The sequence below is a fragment of the Brassica napus genome, chromosome C9 (assembly GCF_020379485.1).
Source record: "Brassica napus cultivar Da-Ae chromosome C9, Da-Ae, whole genome shotgun sequence".
Lineage (NCBI taxonomy): Eukaryota > Viridiplantae > Streptophyta > Magnoliopsida > Brassicales > Brassicaceae > Brassica > Brassica napus.
The window spans coordinates 11,114,334-11,135,581 of NC_063452.1; the positions used below are offsets into that span (position 1 = coordinate 11,114,334).

The following is a 21,248-nucleotide window of genomic DNA, read 5'->3' on the forward strand; positions in this document are numbered from 1 at the left end:
AAAACAAAAGAAAGAGTAAATGTTGACCTGGACGAAAGAAAATAAGCATACATATTGAGTTTGTTCAAGAACATAAGGCTTCCATCAATCACAACACATGAATGATAAGAGCATAACAGAAAGAGGAAGCAAGATGAGATGAATACACATCATGTTCACTAGACGAGTACCACTTGTCAATTTTGAAAACATAACTAAACTTCCAATTTTGGTGATAACAAAGCTTCACAAAATATGGCTTCAGTTGACTTCCCAGATGTATATTTTCTCCCCAAGAACTTCTATTGGATATGCTGACATAATGTTGTAACCTTCTTCTGCCGAACTTTCAGTGCAAACGGCAAAATATTTGTTTTTGGAATGATTACCACGATCGTAGGAGGACGGTTTCCTTTGTCCAGATAACATGTCCACAATCATTCTCTTATTAACTCCATTCAACTTCTGCTCCAGCTTTTCAGTGTTTGTAATCCAGATTGTCGTTTTTCCCCGGAGAGGTACATCTATAAGATCAATACTCATCCTCTGGAAAGCTTCCTTGTGCTCAGCTTTAATACCACTACCATATATGCGAAATGTCACCACATGACCATAATATTTTTTTTTCTGTTTAAGTTTATCCATAAGATTCGAGACAATCCGTTTAGCAAAGGCACCACTGGGGATACAGGGGAATTATAGTCCTAGAACACACTGTCTTTACATTCCCGAATTCTCCAACTGCTCTGCTTAATTGAGGATTGAGTCTGTTGATGGAGATAAGTGAAGAAGAAGAAGAAGATCAAAAAAAAGATATGAAAGAGAAAGGAAGAAGACAAAAGGAATATTGTTTATGGATTTCGATCATTCATTAGAGCATTTTCATTAGATATTTTCACAATGTTTCAATAACTAATAAAATAAAATGAGACCAAATTATCAGATGAGCTTTTCTACAAATTAAATCATTTTGACTAAAGTAAAACTTTATTTATTTTGATTATTGATCATAAAATCTATTTTGATGCTGGATAGATTGGCGATACCAAGAGTTCATATTATAGTCAAACATAGTAGTGACATCAACACTGAAAAGAAAAAAAGTTATAAATAAAACCGAAAGATGCAGGGGTGTTATTCAATTAGTGATTTAAAATCAATTATTAATCTATCAAATTTTAAAATTTTAAAATAGTTTAAATTGATAGATTCTAAAATTTCTGCAGTATGCATTGGATTTTGAGTTCAATCATTTATTCATGAGATTCTATAAGAAATTATTTGAAATCAATCCATAATACAAAAAAATTTAAAATCCTTAAAAGTTGAATAACACTAGATTTTAAAAACTGAATTTAAATCATTCATTGAATAACATTAGATTTTAAAATAGAATTTACAATCATCATTCGAATAACAGTGGATTGTGTTTAAATCTAAACTCTATTAAAGTACATAATTGAATAATACCACTGTAATGTGTTTGAGTCTTTTGAAGGAAGGACGATCGAAACTCTGTGTTTTTGGAACTCTTATAAAAATGTTTACTCACTGGATTTTGGTTTAGAGTCTAGACCGAAAGGACCATGAACCTCTATATATTGAGATTTTCCTTTTTACCCCAAAAAATGATGTCTTATGTTTTGCATCAGATCTTTGACAAAACCAATGTTTCAATTTTATCTTTTGCCTTTGGTTTCATCTGATCTCAAGGACCTGCAAAGATAATTACTAGTTTAATACTTTATTATACTATATTATACAAAAATGTGGAATTCAACTAAAATAATAATTGTTATATGCCGATTTACCTTGTGAGTTGGTCAACCACGTTATATGTAATATACAGTAGTTGAATTGTTTCGAAAAAGACATCTATGTGCATTGTTTTGTTCTTTCTTTATATAAATGTGCTCTTTTTTGTTCTTTCTCACAAGTCTAAAAATCAAGAAAGAACACAAAAATGATGAAAATCATTGCACACTTTGCTACGGCTCTGTTTTGCTCCCTCTTATTCTCCCTCCAAACCATGTCCGAGTCCGTACAAATGCTTACCGATTGCAACCAATTATCTGACAACTTCACTAGAACTAGCTCGTATCGATCAAACCGCGATAGTCTCCTCTCCACTCTTCGCGACCGTTCTTCCCTCGAAAGCTATTCCAACGTCACGGTCGGTCCAAGCCCAAACACAGTCTATGGCATGTTCCTCTGCAGAGGAGACATCAACAGAACATCTTGTTCAAATTGCATCCATGCCGCAACGTTAAGCGTCGCCGAAACTTGCAATTCTCATAAAGGAGCTTCCATATTCTATGACGAGTGTATAGTTCAATACTCGAACGTTTCTTTCTTCACACTCGTAGAGGATGCACCTGCCATTCGTAGATACTCTCCGTCCAGTTATTTGGGTTCTTCTGACTTTTTCAATCAAACACTTCCTGGAAAAATATACGAGCTTATCCTCAGAGCCTTCTCGTCTTCTTTGTCGTCACCAATTCCATATTTTGCTGAGGATCGAGAACATGTGACTCAATTGGAAGGTTCGTATGATTTAGAGGCATTGGTCCAGTGTAGTCCTGATCTTGATCCAAGAAACTGCACTGAATGCTTGAGACTTGCTGTAGAAGATTTCTTTGAGTGTTGCAGCCATGCTCGTTTGGCTCAGATCATCTTTCCTAAATGTCTTGTCATGTATAACGTCTCCGCTTTGCAACCGAGTCTTGGCGTTATAAATGGTTAGTAACTTAGTATACAAATTCTTTTGTGATATGCACTATGCGTATATATACATGGCCTCGCCCTCTGCTATGGCTTATGGGTATTTGATATGTAATAAGCAACTTAAACCCAAATATTAATATTTTTGGCTTATTTTATGTTGCAGGAAACAAAATATATGGGAGAATTTTCATTACAGCCATGGCAACTTGGGTGTTAGCACTTCTTGGTCTATGATCCAGTCAAATGATTATGAAGTTTTATTTATATTTGTATTACACGATTGTATGTGCCGCTATTTTCTTGTATAGTTAATAAGAATCAATATACTTGTTTTCTAAGTTATCTCAGAAAATTTTGACGTTCGATATGCTTACTAAATAAAATCCTAATACATCAATATATACCTTCTGTATTGTAAGAATGAGTCGTCCAAAAACAACTCTGTGTTCTGCTTCAGACAACAAATGTGTCAACTTCATGTTTTATTAGCTTCATATGGTTTAAAATAATAGCCAGCCAGAAGGCTGCTAACGGAAGCAAAAGCTATTATGACAGAAAAAAAACAGGTAAAGAGAGGAGCTAACATCTGGCACAAGTGATTAATTAAGTCTTATTTGTTTTAGAGGTCAAGGATTATTAGAACCTTGATTTTGCAAATTTTATTGCGCTTCAATAAAACATCAAAATAACAGAAAGTCTTGCCATTTGCTATGTTTTCTTGGGTTTTAAAAGGCTTACATACAAAATAAATAAAAAACTTATCAAATGAGAAACGCTCAGGAATAAGGCACAGATTAAATGCTCCCCTTAGTTTGAGCTCAATCTATTTGCGTACATCGCAAGTATTTCAGGGAGCACTGTTTTTGGATATGGCTTTTCAAAATCATTGTCTCTCAAGTCTAGGGCTTACCATTGCCATTTATCTGGAAATGCTGAAGATGTGACCAAAGCGTAATTTACGTAAGCACTTTTTTTACTGCTGTAAATGCTACAATGAATGTCGATGTTCGAGATGCTCCCAGACACAGTAATCGAAACACCCATTATGACTTCCTTTCTGGCGCCGGTGAAGGCATTTCTCGCCGGCGCCGGGACTCACAGTCACCGGTTCACCTATGCCTCCTCTTCATAGCTATGTTCTTTTCATACCTTTTACTTTGTGTTTCACCGTTCATAAAGCTGTTATTATGCGGTGGAGGGAAGATCCGAAGCTCTATGCGACGGAGATAGATAAGAAGATTCATAGAACCACCTCTATCGGCCTTACTTGCCCTCTGGTTGGTCTTCTCATCAGCATTGAGTCTGGAAGTTTCCTCCGCTGCTGCTGTTCAATGCTTTTCGGGTAAAAGCCCCGACGTTTTCTTTACAGGTGACTGTCGTACATCCTTGGGCGCCAGCGCTTCCTCTGTTCAAATTTCGGTGAGGACTCCATATTCTCAAAGAAGGCATCTCTTCCTGTCTCCGGGAACCGACGAGCTCTTTCATCCACCGTTTGAGGCGCCCCTTACTCCATCCGACACCAGATCTGGAAGCAGCCCTTGGCTTGATCTGAAGAGTTTCAGAAACTTCTTATCCCTCTCGTTTCCCATGATGATGATGCCTGCGTTTAGTCTCCTCCGTAGCCTGGTTGGCCGTCGACAAAGCAGTCTCAGTGATAGCTCCTTCAACGGCGGCGGAAAGTTCAGCCTAGGTTACGAGTGCATCTTGGGCCTTTCAGCTGACATTGGGCCTCGTTTACTTTCTTTTGGGCTTGGCCCACTAAACTTATGGTAAAGGTCAGCTTTTTTACTAGTCAATTAAAAAACAGAGTCGTGGTGAGAGACACGATTATAGCATGTATGGTCTTAAACTGTATGACTAGATTTGTAAAGATTTTCGGTGGATTCACCGACGTCTGTGATTTGTACGCATTGCCATATATCTACTTCATGAAGAAGTTATTGGTGGGTTCACCAAGTCATGTTCCATGTTCGATTTCATTCCCATACTTCCTTTCTATGAAAGGAGAAGACTTCTCGGCTTCTACGTCGGGTAAGTGTTCCAGCTTTTACACCGTCTTGTTATCTTATGTAGCGGTCTGTATGGGGCCTGAAGATGCAAGCGAGACTACTTCGGTTTATCTCGTTGGTGAAAACTGGGTCTCAATGTCACTTGTGACTAACTTTCAGCTCTCCTACTTTGTCGTGAAGCTCTTATCGACGCATTCAAGCTTTGCTTTGAATTCGCTGTCATCTTCTCATGAAGACTTATCTATTTTAGCTTCGTTTGCTTATGTAGTTTATGCTTATGATCAAAGAGGATGTTTGATTCCCTCTAGTTGTACGGTTGTACCCAAAAACATTGAAGTTTAATGAAATTAAGTCGTGTTCAAAAAAAAAAAAAAGAATGTCGATGTTCATAGAAACATAGGAGAGACGCTCTAACAAGTTCCTACTAAATTAACATGTAATCCAACCTCTTGTCTTTGTTCTTTACTATTTTAAAGCAATCAATAATACATTTTTGAGAGAGTTAACTCTCCTTGGAAATGGTTGGTTTCTCCATGAACTTGGAGACTACCATACCAATAGCAAAGACGAGAGGCCAGACTGATACTTTGATGGGACCGTCTCGTCGTCTGTCAGTAAAGCTACAATTGATCGTGGACACTATTAACTGACCAACAACACAGAAAAATAAGATAGCATCTGTGGAACTACCAAAGATTCTGTTGTAGCCACGTGATGGATAGTAGAAACAAGGAATAGGCCACTTGAATCGGAAACGAGCTTTATGGGCTCGGATTTTGCAAGTGAAGTCAAGGGTGGATAGGATAAGAGAGAGAACTGACATCAGTAAGGAGACTTTAGCGAAATAAGGCTTGCGAGTTGAAGAGAGCTGGTCTGCACCCGCTGATGCAATCTCCAGGAGCAAATTGATGACGACGAGGAAGGCCATTCCAGTGGAATACCCGGTTTTGGTCCAAATTGTAGCATTTAGTTTGTCTGAGACATCTCTAACAATCTTTTCAATCATCTTCGATTCGTTGTCCCTGACAAGTGAGAAAGAAAAATCACGGCTAAAAATCTCAAAACTTTAGAATATTTATACTCGGTTGGTCGCGAAGGTTTATACCCAGTCAGAAAGATTGTATTAACTAGGGGTTTAAGGTATTTAGGATGATACTTTTGGACCTGATCAATATAGGTCAAGGTGTGAACATAACTTTGATATCATATTAAATTTTCCAAATTAAAACTAATTGATAGTAACTAGACTTTATATATTATTTAAAGTCTCATTGTGGATATTTATCCTTAATAAAACAGAGATGATTTTGTAGATTCATAATAAACTTTCCAAATGGGATTTTTAAGAAATAACCAATTGAACGAAGCAAGAAAGAAACAAACCACTTAAGGGAGTCTTCCCCGGCAATGTTGCCCACATCGGTCAAAGCTTGACTCCACATTCGCCTCTCCTCCTCTGTTTTATCAGCACATGTTTCCACGAAAATATTACCAAAATCACCGGTCTGGTTCCGAACATGAGAAGGATCAACTCGGTAGAAGATGGTCATCACTATATGCCCCATATTTTCTCTGCACCTCAAGATCTCTACTAATTCGCTTAAACACCAGCTAGAAGAAGCATATTTCTGCGACAGCACCACGATCGAGATCCTGGATTCCCTGATCCTTTGTATGAGAGAAGGTAGGACGGGTTCGCCTCTCACGAGATCTTGATTGGTGAACATTGTAATCCCATTTTCGTTTAACTGCCTGCATAAATGGCTCAGAAAAGTCTGGCGCAAGCCTTGTCCGTAGAAACTAGCAAAAAGGTTGTCTTTCAAAGAAGAAGAAGCCATGATGAAGAGATATTCAAAGATGAGACCATTTATGATCGACAAAACCGCGTTCACTCTTCACTTGTTGATTACTCGGAAAGTACTCTAATTTACCCCATTTACAAAAAATTTATTCTCCATCTATTTTCTAACTAACCATTCCTTTTCTTCCTTCTCTCCTTACCCTTTCTTTCTTTACTATTTCTTTTTTTTTCATATGTTGCAGGATCCGCACAAGAAAAACTTTTTTTTTTTCTTTAACTTTTTTTTTTCAGGTGGATCCCACCTCAGTCTTTTGTAACGAGGAGGACTTTTTCTTTCAGATTTTTTTCCCAGATTTTTTTTTTAAATTTTTTAAAATAATTATTAATGATTAACATTACTAAAATTATGAAAACAAAACTAAAATTTAGATTTATCTTAAAATATTTTTTAAAAATAATTAAATAACAAAATAAATTATTTCAATAAATAAACAATTAATTTCAAAATAAATTTAAGAAAATATTTATATAATTATTTTCCTAAACGATTTTTTTCTCTTTTATTTAAAATTTATCAAATTTAAAATAAGACATTTCACATTTTAATCAACAGCTAATTTCAAAATATTTATATAATTATTTCAATAATATTTCAAAAATACAAATTTAATAAAATGTGTATTTTAATAATATATTAATCAAAAATTTCAAACATAATTTAATAAAATATTTATATTAATTTAGGTTATAAAAATATTTTCAAAATTACAAATTCAATAGATCATATATTTCAATAGTATTTTAATCAATAATTAATTTCAAAAATATTTTTAAGAAACTGTGTATATAAATTATTTTCCTTAATTAAAGTTTTTATCTCTTTTATATAGCCTTAAAATTTAAAATAAGATATTTAATATATTTTATTATTTTATATTTATAATTGAATTTAACAATCTATATAACTTATAAATAATATTCTCTTTGTTTCATAAAAAGTAAGACATTTTTCTTATGTAAAGATTATCATTTAAGAATCCTAATTTAGTTATATCTATTTTGAATTTAATATTAATGTAAATATGCTTTGATATTCGTCTTAAAAACTTTTGATTAAATAGATTTATTTATTAAGAACATGAATGCATTTAAATCATTTTTAATCTGTAAAAATATCAAAATTGCATTCTTCATTAAACGGAAAAGGATATATATTATTTTATATAAATTGAAGATTTTATATTATATTTTATTTATATAAATATGTATTGTCGATTACTAGCACTACTAGAACTACCTTAAACTACCTTGAATTACCTTGTACTACTATGTATATACATATTTCTAAGAACTTTATATCTTTGGCTTATTATATATTTTTAAAAGATATAACTTATGTATTTTGAAATTATATGTCTAAATTTGTGTTTAGATATCAAATTAGTTATGAAATCTTTAATATTTCTTAAGTTATTAGAAAAATTATCTTTTTCACAAAAAACTTCCTTATACTTCAATGCATAATGTCTTGCTGGTGAAGTTATAATAAGGTGAATCACACAAAAAATTGTGCATTTTAGAATAAAGTCCATCACAGGACTGAAATTGCCAAGAACCTTCTTCCGTCTTTCACAGCAGTGAGAGTAATCAGGACTTTATTCTAAAATGCCCTAGTACCTTACTCTCTAGTATGCCCCAGTTTTAAAAAGATTTTTTTTTTGAATATTTTTTAAACCAGAAAACGAGTAAAAGACATCTAAGGACTTAATGAATTTACATAATTACAAACCCAACCATAGTACAATCGGATTATCCAAATCCAAACCTAGAACATATGGATCTTTCCATCATTCTTTCATGATTTTTTTTGGAGATTTTAATCTTTTTTTTTTCTGAGCTTTCGTTTTCTCTTCAAGAGAAAAAATCGCTCAGTTCCATAACTCTGTTTTATTTCAGACTCTATTCCGAAGACGGAACGACTCAATCGTATCACCACATTCCCGTTCTTCCTCCTATCAGAGGCATCTTCCTACAATTTTATCTTTGAAACCAACGAATTAATTGAAGTTCTTCAGGCTAAAAATGGTTATGGAGCATTCTCGTTGGGCCATATCCTGTGAATTGGTAACCTAAATTAATATTGAATTTGTAATTTTGAAAATATATTTATAACCTAAATTAATATAAATATTTTATTAAATTATGTTTGAAATTTTTGATTAACATATTATTAAAATACACATTTTATTAAATTTGTATTTTTGAAATATTATTGAAATAATTATATAAATATTTTGAAATTAGCTGTTGATTAAAATGTGAAATGTCTTATTTTAAATTTGATAAATTTTAAATAAAAGAGAAAAAATTCGTTTAGGAAAATAATTATATAAATATTTTCTTAAATTTATTTTGAAATTAATTGTTTATTTATTGAAATAGTATTGAAATAATTTATTTTGTTATTTAATTATTTTTAAAAAATATTTTAAGATAAATCTAAATTTTAATTTTGTTTTCATAATTTTAGTAATGTTAATCATTAATAATTCTTTTAAAAAATTAAAAAAAAATCTGGGAAAAAAATCTGAAAGAAAAAACCCTCCTCGTTACAAAAGACTGAGGTGGGATCCACCTGAAAAAAAAAGTTAAAAGAAAAAGAAAAAGTTGTGTGGATCCTGCTGAAAAAAAAAGAAATAATAAAGAAAGAAAGGGTAAGGAGGGAAGGAAGAAAAGGAACAGTTAGTTAGAAAATAGATGGAATAGTGAGAATAAATTTTTTGTAAATGGGGTAAATTAGAGTACTTTCCTCCTGTAATTTAGCATCAACCGAAAGTAACTTATTCCCTCTCTCAAAAGCCTTGTTCGGAAACTCGCTAGGCGCTACGCGTGCAGCGCAGCCGGGCCTAGCGATTTATTGAAAAAGCGGAAAAAATCGGAGAGTACGCGGGAAGGAATTTTGTGTATTTTTGTACGTATAATACCACATAGTATAAATAGAAATTAACATTTTAAATTTTAGTTGCTGTATATTTATGGTTTTATACATGTTTAATGAATTCGTGTTATTAAAGTGGTTATTGCCTCATTGTAAACTAAGCAAGGGAAGGTCGATACACTTTATGGTGGTTTAAAAAAATTAGAAAGGTTTGTTATATATTTATAGTTTCAAGGATTGACAATGATTCTTCACAGGTGAAGTGGTAACGCTACACTTGTAAACTGGAAGTAGTGCGAGTTCGATTATTGTAACTTGCATTTGGTTTTCTTTTTTCACTCATTTATTTTAATAGGGGTGAAGTTGTAATTTTGTACTAGTCTTCTTCCCAGACCTATTTTCCTGTATGCGGCCGCCATTGGTTTTACTCAAGTTTTAGATGATTTCATCACATAATCCCTTAGATTTAGCACTTACATGGTTAAACTCATACTATTTTCGTGTTTCCAATACAATATTAACAAAATCTGAGTATTTTCAAGTGTTTCATGATTTGGACAAAACGAGGTTTTGTCAACTGGACGCCCGCGTTCTCTAATTCTACGTTGTAAGCCGGAATTACTCGTGTTACTGTTCAACACAACCGAATCGACCTTAATCGCCACGCTCACCATACGTAGAACATTTAACCGGCCGCAAAATCGGTTACTCGGCCGCGTTTTTGAACAGAGCTCAAAAGTAATCAAAGCTTACGTGGACAGCATTAAGTTAACACATGGTGTTTCGTTAAAAGTAGGTTTACATAGAAATAGAAGACATCATCATATCATTTGACCAAAAAAAGCAAAAAAAAAAGAAGACATCATATCATATGCTTTAGTTACACAATTAGCTACTAAACACCAACAGCTCAGATTCATCTCAAATCTTCCTCCCCCCGTCCTTTGAGTCCTCACCGCCTTCTGTTGAGTGGTTTCATTGAAGTTGAAGTGCTAATCGTCGGTCTTTTAGCACCTGAGGCCAATCAAGAAGAAGGTTAGATTACTCACGCAGCAGATTGACAAACTAAAGAAGACATCATATGCATAGTTTACACAAAAGATCATAGAATGTAACTATGCAAAGTGCAAACGATTTGGTTTTTAGGATACAAGTCAAAGAGAGGTTATGTAATAGAGACATTACTTGTTAAGGCCTTAGAGGAGGAGCTAGTGGCAATTGACAGACGAGAAGGTCTTGTCTGGCCTGGTGGTTTCAAGGTCTGCTTTGGAATCTTCGATGGAATACTAATTCTGCTTTTAAAACGCCCAAAACAAAACAAACATAAGAATCTGTTCATACTAGCATTCAAAATTTTCTGTTAAAGCGTGATAGTAGAGGATGCTTACTTGTCTTTGGTCACGTTTTTCACCATTTTCGCTGATTTCTCGGGTTTCTCAGGGGCCAATTGTGGTGCTTCAGGTCGTTCGGTTATTTCAAGAGGCTTCTCGGTTTCAGGGAAAAGAGTCAACTCCACTGCACTGCTTATGGAGCCATCAGTTTCTGTTCCCATCGAAAGACAGCTATCAGAGATATCACTCAATCTATCCTCAGAATCTGCATCCCCAAGGCCTATGAGTTCAATATCGTCTTCAAGGTCAATTTCTTTCGACCCACCAGCAAACTTAGACAGTTGGTGAAGATCCTTTCGATGTTTAAGTTCGTCTGATGAACGCGGTGAACCAGAATCAGAATGCTTACTACTATATTCTGAGCAGTTGTCAACATCTGATGTTGATCTTCCAAATAAACCAGAGGGCTTTCCTCGTCGACCATTTGGTGATGGTCCTATAGAATGTCTTCTAGGTGATGAAGGCCCCAACAATCTTAAATTGCTTAAACCACGTTTCGGCACCGTTGCATTGTTACCTTTTAGCTTCTGAACATTTTGAAGCTCTTCGTCTTTCTTGGCAATGACATCCTTCAAGCTTGATACCTGTTGACATCAAATGGTATCAAGATAAGTTTACCTTTTGTTCTCTATTTACTTTCAATGGGAAAGATTAAATCTTGAGAGAGAGATAGAAAGAAAATAAGCACTTGTTCCATGAGGTGTCTAACATCTCGTCCCTCTTTATTACTTTTAGCTGCACCTAATTCCACACCAGAAACTCTTTCAGCAAACTTCAGAGTGCTAACGGTCTCAGCATAAGAGTCTCCATCAGGGTTGACTTGAACAAACATAAGAGTCTTGGCCTGTCCTCCTACAATATAGTTAAGGGAACCAACAACATAAAGCCAACGGATATATCATGCAATACGTGGAGCCATAATCTTAAACGCTATCTTCAAAGAGGGTTAAAGAAAGTACCCAAAGAACTTTGAAGGACTTGCGTTAGTTTGCTGTTTCTGTACGGCACATGGGGGTTCTTATGCGCTAGAGCAAATATGACATCTCCAAGGGCTGACAATGATTTATTTATATGCTGAGCCTCCTTGAGCCTGTCTCCAGTTACCTCCGAGCGATCAACCCGCTCACTTCCAGCAAGATCGACCAAGTGCAAACTACCACGCAACACAGAATCGGTTTCCACGTCGACACCACGTACATGAACAGAAAGAACGCTGTAGAGAATGGGCAACATTGCTTTAATCCTTGGGTAACTAGGCTTAAGATAATATCATAAGATAAACAAGTTGAGGGAAAAAGTCTACAAACCAGTGTGATCTACTACTCCTTTCATTGAGGGCTGTGGCACCAACGGTTCTGTTCATGAGCCCAATATTCATCAGCTCAAGCACATCTTCAGTTGATCTCACAGAATGCATGCTTGCATCTGGGACAGCTAACCCATTTGGTAAGGCAGTATTCCAAACCCCTAACGTACGCAAGTTAAGGAAATTTTATATCGAACTCAACATATGCAAACATATACATAAATATCTATGTATATATGAATGTACATATTCTAAGTAAAATCTAGCCATAATATTAGCCTAGAGAAGGATATCTTCGACTGGAACCACCATCAGAAAGTATGTCACGAACTTGCTCATTGTATATCTCAACCATTTGAACACCGACTTCATACACAACAGTGTTTTGTCTAATCTGAGTTAAGTTAAACAAGTCATTCAGAGCTCTGTAATTGACACCCCAGTCTTCTTTTGAAGTGATGCTTGGCCCACTCTGTATTAGCAAAATGGAAATATGTGAGTTAGAGAGCAATAATGCTTGGCTGAAACATAAAAGGAGCAAAATCAAGTATGGCATCACCATTGTATAAGTTTTTCCAGAGCCCGTCTGACCATACGCAAATATACACACATTATATCCATCAAGAATAGAACGAATTAATGGTCGAGTATCTAGGAAAACCTCCTCTGCATTAAAAAAAAAAAAAATAGAATCAGGAAATATCAATATGTACATAAAGTCCTTAACAAGCTAATCTATATACATAAGAGGAAAGAGGTTTAAACCTTGCGTTGCTGCTTGACCGAAAACTTTATTGAACTTAAACAACCGATGGGTATCTTTCCCTTGCTTAAACGGATTTGCAACCACCAATTCACCGTTCTCACCAATGTACTCAATAGAAGTTTGTCTACTGTTTTGCCCTGGAAGGAATGGTCTTATCCGGCAATAGACTCTGATATTCCCTGGAAAATAAATGCAAGAGAAGAACAAAGTCATATCTTGACAGAATGGTCGAATGCAAACAAAGTACAATGACCCAAATTGTTTTACCTTTCAATTCCTGAACTTCATTGTACAGTCTTCGGTTTTCTTCAAGGACCACATGGTAATTTTTTGCTGCATCAGCCACTCCTTTGAGCTTTAAACCTAGGAACAATATTATAAATATGAAGCCAGGTGCTCCAGAATAGAACATACATACACAATTGGTGACAGAAATGAATCTTACCATAGTAATTTAGGTCCTCAAAATATTTCTTCTGCGTCCTTAAGACTTCTTGCTTTATAGACGCTGAAGTAGCATTCAGAGCCTGCATAATTCACAAAAACTATGTCAACCAAAGAAACTACCAAAGGTATTTATTGTTTAGAATAAATACTATATATTGAACCCCAAACCTGCAGAGCCCCAAACTGGTTGTCTATGAAGCTTTGGTAGGTGCACTCTTTTTTCTCCCATTTTTGAGATTTAGATAAGTACAACTTCTCGAGTTCTTTGACCTTCCTAGTTGATTCGGCAACTTGTAACTCTGCATCCTTTAATTTACTCTCCAACTCAACTTTACTATTTTGTGCTTGTGCTTCTAACTCCAAGCACTGGTTTGCATGCGTCTCTTTCACCACCTTGAGTTCTTGCTTCAGCTTACGAATCTCAGCATCACTGAGCTCTTTTTCCTTTTTCAGACGCACCACATCTTTTTCTTCTGACCTTTCTCTTTCTTCTATTCTGTTTTTTTCAAGCTAAAGAGCACAACAAACCCATTATTGGGAAAATCGAGATAAAGAAATTTAATACAAAAGGCGGATGAAAATTGATGCCGGAGTCACGTATTAAAGTATCGGGCGCATACACAATGACTTATGATATGATATCAATATCTAGGATTAGGCTTAAACGTCACTTTCCACAAGTAGTATATGCTAAAATTATGGAACTAATGTAAACCAACTGTTCCAGATGCAAGAACTAAGTTAAGGCTAAGTATGCATTAAGGAGACGATACATATTGAATCAATAAAATACCTTCGTACGTTCCATACAATTCGTAACAATCTGCAACAAAGAAAATAATAGAAAGACCAATCAATAAGCGAAACAGAAATAAACTGAAACTATGAGACAATAGTACCTCGTTTTCCTGAGTTGCCCCAGCTGCCAAGGTTTCTAAGACCTTTATTCTTGACCTGTATTTATCTTCACGTACCCTGAAGAGTATATTTTGCTGCACATTTCATAAACATGTTTCATTACTTGGTAAGAAGGATTATATTTACACGGGCAATACAAAGAAGAAAAGTATTATGTAATCTTTACATTTTTCAGGTTATCAGCTTGATTTGAGATCCTCTGTTCTATCACTTGCACAAGTGCGCTCAGGAGTGATGCCATAGCCTGAACAACACACCGGAAAATGGAGAAACATGTGGAGCATAAGAAGAAATGTTCCATGAACTAAGGATTCAAATTTTAGGCAAACCAGATTAAAAGTATCAAGAGAAGGAAGGTATCAGTAGCTCAATCTTTGTCTTACGTGAGACACATGTCCATTCATCTTCTTGACGCTCTCATCTAGAAGCTTATCCAGCATGTCAAACAGCGTCCGAGTAGGTGCATTCTACAAAGACAAAGGAAATACCATTTGAATCAGATAAAGGAGCTAAAAGCTAAACGGTTGGACACAGTCTACTAAAAAATAAGTTTGAATAATTTACTCGTAAACTGTTAGATTTTAGTAAATCTGAAATTTTAGCATCCGATATATCAATCTCAAATCCTTCCTTCGACTGGAATCCATCAGTAAAGTTGCGGTCATCTCCTCTTGGATCCGAATGGTCTTCTGGCAAGCTCCATCTCCTCCTTGCACATAGTGAGTTTTTATCATTACCACCATCGGAAAAACTAGCTTTAAGCGCCTTAAGGGACTGAAAAACTGGCACCATATCCCCCTGCATTTTTTACTTTTTATTAGGAGGCATAACTCCATAAAGAAACACGCCAGAGAAGAAAATATATGGGAGAAAAATTCATGCAATCTTATTAAGAATAGCAAATCAGACAATAGCCATGATGAGAACAGCGTTGCAGCCGGATAATGTCAAAAAACAAGGCTTGTTTTAACTTTTAACAAAAATTAAAGCCTTAACTTTTAACAAAAAATTTTAACAAAAATTAAATACCCTGAATTGGTTAGATTTTATAAAAGCCAAGGTGGGTAAACTCACAATCTCTTTACCTATGTGATGATATAATACTATATAAACCAACCACATTTTCCCTATTTTAGAAATCAATTTTTTCTATAGAAACGAGAAGTTATATCCATAGAACAAAACAAACCTGTTCTATGTCTGAAACCTCGAACCTGGGGAGGGCCATCTCATCCATAGCAGTCAGAAACCGCTCAATTTTTACATAAGCAGGCTCAAAGCTGCCTCCCTATAGAATAGCCAGAGAGTGTGAGTTTAGCAGAAAATGAGAGAGAGAGAGAAAGAAAAACAGAAGCTTAGCACCAAATGGTGAACAAAATAAAAATTCGTAAGTACCATTCTCATAGAACCAGGACTAAGCTGATTCAAAAGGTTACACAAGACAGTTCCATCCCTCAAGCATGCTCTCACTTCGTCCTCTGAAGCTTCCGATGGTAAATTCAAATAAGGAAGTGTCTGATTTAACCATTCCACCAAATTCTGATGACCTGAGAGCAAAATTAAGAAGAAATAGTGAGAAGAGAAGCCATCGTCCATTTATGGTTTACACCTACACCTACAATGAGCTTAAAGGTTCATTTCTACCATGACCCTATTGGAATATGGAAACCCCTACCAAGCCAGAGAAATCGACTCATCCAAGATTATTATATTAAACTTGACCATTTTTCTTCTAATCACTTGAATAATCCTGTCATACTCAAGTTCTGAGAGATAATTGAGTAGATGACGTTACCTTTCTTAGTATCATCCAAGCTTGAACGAGTTTCTGAGCCGTCGAAACTGAGAAAACTAGTAGCATCGGAGGGAGCATAGACACCACTCATATTGGCGTCCTGTTCCAGATTAATGTTCATTCCAACTCAGAGAGTTCCCATGATTGTAGTTGAGAGGAGGCCTTAAAGCAACAAAGAAAGTTTGTCAACAACATCAACTTACTAATTCGTGGTAAATATTGAAAAAAAAGGGGCTTGCTTCATCAATCTAACCTTCTAACATAATCTCTCATAACCTAAACCCTCCTATGATACAACTAAGACCTAACAGGTTTAAAGCTTTCAATTTCACATAAGACTACTTCTCCTATGTGAGGGCTAAAAAACCGTTTAAGATTATAAACAATGATGAAGTTTCTTCCTCGTATTTTTTTTGGTAATCAAAAAGGTGGTTTCACTTCTTTGTCTGGAACTCAATCATTGTAAATTTGTCCCTATCAGCAAATTGAACCTATGTGGCGGTAATTACAGCAGCAACCCTTTTACCACCGGACCAAACTTGACGTTGGTTCTTCCCAGTAATTTAACCACAATGCCGACCAAATCAATTACGCAGATCCAGTCAATTACGCATTTGCACCTTTGTAACAGAGACGTAGCCAGGAAAAAAAAAAAAAAAGGGTAAGTACCTGAGAAGATAATAGATAAACCTCTCGAGGGGTCGAAGCAATGCAAAAAATGGCGACTGGTCCTGAAGGAAATGCTCAGATTTCACGGCGAGCAACGGAGAAGGACGTTTGAATCCCCTCGCCGGATGAGAAATTCGAAATTTCCAGTCGCACGATTTTGCTCACTCTTTTCCTCCTTTCTTTTCTCTCTTCTTTTTTTAGATTCCGACAAAAACAAATCCTAATTACGGTTCCAACTTCGAAAATAGAGAAAAAAAAATGTTTTTTTCCCTGTAATTCTTTTTACAAAAACAATAATAATTACAGTATTTATTTATGTTTGATTTTGCTTTACGTTTTGTATGTTTTTGGTGGGCCCTACCCTCGCTACAGAAAGACTCTTCCCGCTTTTTCCCATCCAAACTTTTTTTTATAAATTCGTCGGATATATTCACAATAATATTCATATTGATTATGCGGCCCAATTAGGCCCACGTAAACCCCTAAACTAACTGAAATCGTATGTCCTTCAACTTGTTCATCATCCATACCAAAAATATATTTTACAAAAAATTCTTGTAACAAACTTTCTTACTGATATTTATGTTACATGGAAAAATGATCCGTGAAAATGGGATGGATCCCGCACATGTAACTTATGAAGCGCATATTTGGACGTCAGGGTAGTAGTATATGTACTCAACTCATGTGCAAAATGCAAAATATGCTGAACAAATTGAGAATGAATAGCTGGATAAGTCTGTTCTAGAAACCCAAGATTATGGAGACGATTCAAATATCATTTATACAACTGACGTGCATCACCACTCACAAACCATTTCACTAGCTAGAATCTCCTCCAAGGTCACATATTGGTCCATCAAAGCGGTCAAACAGACACGTGTTGCTCCATACGAAAGTAGTCGAGGGAGAGACGTATCACTGAGCCGTGAGAATAACATCCCACGATGCGGTTGGATAGTGGGATAGACATGGACAAACAAGCTTGAACATAATGTGATATAAACATGATTTTCACGTATGCATGGCTAGGTGCATCTGGGTCTACACATGATTCATTGGTGTTGCAGTATGCAATAGATGGAGACTATATATCCCTAAACTTCCTATAGGTAAATATTATCTTGTTGATTTTAGATATGCCAATAAAAGAAGATTTCTAGTCACATACCGAGGAGAGGAAGCATAATACCATCTTTCGGAATTTGACGATGGTCCTCCTTGGAACAAAAGGAATTGTTCAACAAATTATATGCATCACTTCGCTCAGTCATTGAAAGAACATTAGGAATTTGAAAAAAAGAAATAGAGAATCCTTAACAATTTGCCTCGCTACGACATCAAGACCCAAAATAGGATTGTGCATCAATGGTTCTTCACAATTTTATCAGGCTTCACAAAATTCCAGACGCTGATTTTGAAGATAGATATAGCAATGGTCAAGAGGAACAAAGACGACGAGTTGAAGAAGAAGAAATAATAACTGATGGTCAATACATGAACAACATAACATAAGAGATGAGATTGCAAACATGATTTGGAATGAATATTTATAATTTTTTGCTATTATTGGATTTTAATTTAAAGTTCATGCTATTATTATTATTTCATTTAATTTAACTTATTATTGATATTAGAATAATTAGTATTAGTAGTTATTATAACATTAGAAAATAATGTATACTGAAAATTATTTTTTCAAACTTCTTATACTTATTTAAAATAAATTTTATTTTTATTTATTTTAAAATAGCTTAATGGTTTATTTGTTTTTATTAAAATAATTTTATTTATATGTTTATATATTCAATTCTTTTAATCATAATTCATACTGCAACTTATACATCAAAAATGTTACCAGCATAAGTTTTAATAAAATGGTAACTCTTATTTTTATTGCAAACTTACCATATAAACTTATAGTTTTTACCACATACTTTTTACTGCAAGTTATATCAGACTACAAATCATACTGTAATTCAACTCTAATTGTTACTAGTCGGAGCCCTAATCTTATATTTGTTTACTAGGATAAAATTTGTAGTTTGTATGATAGTTTTGTTATATGATTTAAGAGGAAATGTAATAACTAGTTATAAAAATAGGTTAACCAGCTCTAGAGTTGCTTTGAATTATGAATCTGAATAGCTTCGATCAAACCAGAGAGGCATAAGTTACGAACTGGGCTTAATCGTACTTCAATGGTAACTGAATGTATATTTAAAATAGGAAAAATGAATGTTAGACTACATGAAGTATTGGCCATCACATGACTAACCATGCAAACTAAATTAATGTGTACCTAGTTACACGAAGTATATATTATGCATGACAACATCCCCCAACTTAATGATGGTATGTAGCTAACATCACGAATTTAATTCATTCATCTAAAAACCGATGTAAATGTCAGAGACCGTTTAAATATCTCGTTTCACCAATTAAAATATGAACTACCCGAACGTAATTTAACCAAAATAAGATTTTAACCCACGTTTTAAAAGCGTAAGAATTTTTTATACAAAATCAATATATTTTAACATTTTTTATATGAAGTTTTTTAACATTTTTATTTTACTGTATTTGAAAACTATATAATTGTATTACTTTTATTTATATTAAATATGAAATTTATATAAGATATTATTTAATTATTTAATTATTTTAATCTGTTTTCTTATTAATTTTTAACAAAATTTCTGTAATTCATTTGATTAATTGTGTGATATATACTTATTTGATAAATTTTTAATTATAAAACTTATTTGACGTCAATTTATTGAGTTTAAAATTTTATTTGTTTAAAAATTATTGTATGTCAATTTAAACCAAACATACTCTCGCATACATAATTATTAATTATATACTTTTAAGAATAAAAATAATCTAAGAATAAGAATCTAATATGAAAGTTTTACTAAGTTTAAATGAATGCAGTTTTTTAATGAAAATATAAATAAAATAATTTTTTTAATTTTATATTAAACAAATAAAAATTTAGAGTCACTAAACTGACATCAGTTAAGCTTTATAATAAAAAATTGATCAAATAAATACATATTATACAATTAATCAAACGAATTACAAAAATTTTATTAAAAATTTAATTATAAAACAGATTAAAATAATTAAAAACAAAATTAAAATATCTTATATAACTTTCATATTTAATATAAATAAAAATAATATAATTATCTAGTTTTCAAATACACTAAATAAAAATGTTAAAACACTACTTATCAAAATTTTGTATAACATAATGATTTTTTAAATCAGATTTTGTTAAAAGTATTCTCACACTTTTCAAACGCGGATCAAAATCTAATTTTAGTTAAATTACCATCAGGTACGTCATATTTTAATTGATAAAAACGAAAAAATTTAAACGGTCTTTGACATCCACATCACTTTTTGTATGAATGAAATTAAATTCATGATGTTAACTACATAACTTCATTAAGTTGAGTGATGTTTCCATGCATAACATATACTTCGCGTAGATAGGTATACATTAGTTTAGTTTGCATGGTTAACTATATGTGATGACCAGTACTTCGCGTAGTCAGCAATCTTTTTTCCTTTAAAATACCATGTAGTTAAACATTTAATGCCGCCACCATTATATTTGATGTGGAGGTCACATTGGAACTAAAGAACGAGGTCCTGAGTTTGTCCTAATGATACTATTAAACAAAAACTATTAACGACCTTCATATTTTTAAAATCCTGTCAAACTTAGGTAGCAAAAACATATTGTGGTGTTCTTTTTCTTCTTGTAACAAAACATTAAATTGTGGTTTAGTTCATAAAGTTGTGAGAAATGGTAGGCGTTTGACTCCAAGCTAATGGCATTAGGGAGTGACACATATTCAAAATGACTTTTTAATATAGTCGTTAAGCTTTTTTCGTCAATGATTTACAATTTTATACAAATCCGGGCCTAATCATAAACGCAGGTCAAAGGAGAACGAAATATCATTTGATGATTGATCCATTGGAGCTTTTTAACCCTGTATCTTAGGGGGACTCTTAATGAAAATTAGAAATAAAAGAAAAACAAAAATGGCAATTAAAAGAAGAAACGTTCCTTAATCTGGGGTTAGAAGGAACGTGTCTTAGGTACACGTGTTAGATTTTGAGGAGGGAAGAGAAAGAGAGAGAAAGGAAAAAACTGGTCTTGTCTTCATTGTTTCATTCGGTCCTCTCGCTTTCTCTCTCTGTCTCTCCGTCGGTCCCGACTCTGCATGCGTCGGAGACGAATCGGCGACGCTGTTTTGTGAATCGAAAGGCTCATCAAAGAGGTCGTGTCTCTCTCCCCCCTCTCTCTCTCTCTCTCTCTCTCTCTCTCTCTCTCTCTCTCTCTCTCTCTCTCGTTCCCCAAAATCGCATGCGTCTGAGGCTCATCGAAGAGGCTGTTCTGTGAATCGAAAGGCCAATCAAAGAGGCTGTCTCTATCTCTCTCTCTGTCGCTCCCGAAAACCGCATGCGTCTGAGTCGAAGCGAAG

General features: G+C 34.2%; 3 protein-coding genes across 4 annotated transcripts; 1 reads left to right on the top strand and 2 right to left on the bottom strand.

The window, feature by feature from the left end:
• The first annotated feature begins 1,500 nt into the window (after positions 1-1,500).
• LOC106393486 (putative cysteine-rich repeat secretory protein 5) lies at positions 1,501-3,615 on the top strand. The gene has a single exon (XM_022694324.2). The coding sequence runs from the start codon at positions 1,943-1,945 to the stop codon at positions 2,720-2,722; it is 780 nt and encodes a 259-aa protein (XP_022550045.1). The 5' UTR covers positions 1,501-1,942; the 3' UTR covers positions 2,723-3,615.
• Positions 3,616-5,079: 1,464 nt separating this feature from the next.
• LOC106392345 (disease resistance protein RML1A) lies at positions 5,080-6,704 on the bottom strand. Its single transcript, XM_013833168.3, has 2 exons — positions 6,096-6,704; positions 5,080-5,734 (listed from the first exon to the last, which is right to left on the bottom strand). The coding sequence occupies exons 1-2, from the start codon at positions 6,548-6,550 to the stop codon at positions 5,215-5,217; spliced, it is 975 nt and encodes a 324-aa protein (XP_013688622.1). The 5' UTR covers positions 6,551-6,704; the 3' UTR covers positions 5,080-5,214.
• A 3,510-nt stretch (positions 6,705-10,214) lies between these two features.
• LOC106390398 (kinesin-like protein KIN-14J) lies at positions 10,215-16,983 on the bottom strand. 2 transcript variants are annotated; one of them, XM_013830854.3, is made up of 21 exons: positions 16,744-16,983; positions 16,075-16,236; positions 15,675-15,826; positions 15,469-15,567; positions 14,844-15,077; positions 14,663-14,746; positions 14,446-14,523; positions 14,261-14,353; positions 14,155-14,184; positions 13,530-13,871; positions 13,360-13,441; positions 13,182-13,277; positions 12,914-13,093; positions 12,708-12,814; positions 12,442-12,620; positions 12,150-12,314; positions 11,802-12,055; positions 11,531-11,694; positions 10,840-11,426; positions 10,637-10,743; positions 10,215-10,465 (listed from the first exon to the last, which is right to left on the bottom strand). In XM_013830854.3, exons 2-21 carry the CDS (start codon positions 16,193-16,195, stop codon positions 10,404-10,406), a joined length of 3,216 nt encoding a protein of 1,071 aa, XP_013686308.1. In that variant the 5' UTR covers positions 16,196-16,236; positions 16,744-16,983; the 3' UTR covers positions 10,215-10,403. The 2 variants fall into 2 exon arrangements, with proteins under 2 accessions (XP_013686308.1, XP_013686307.1); XM_013830853.3 differs by having other exon boundaries at positions 10,637-10,746.
• Positions 16,984-21,248: the final 4,265 nt, after the last annotated feature.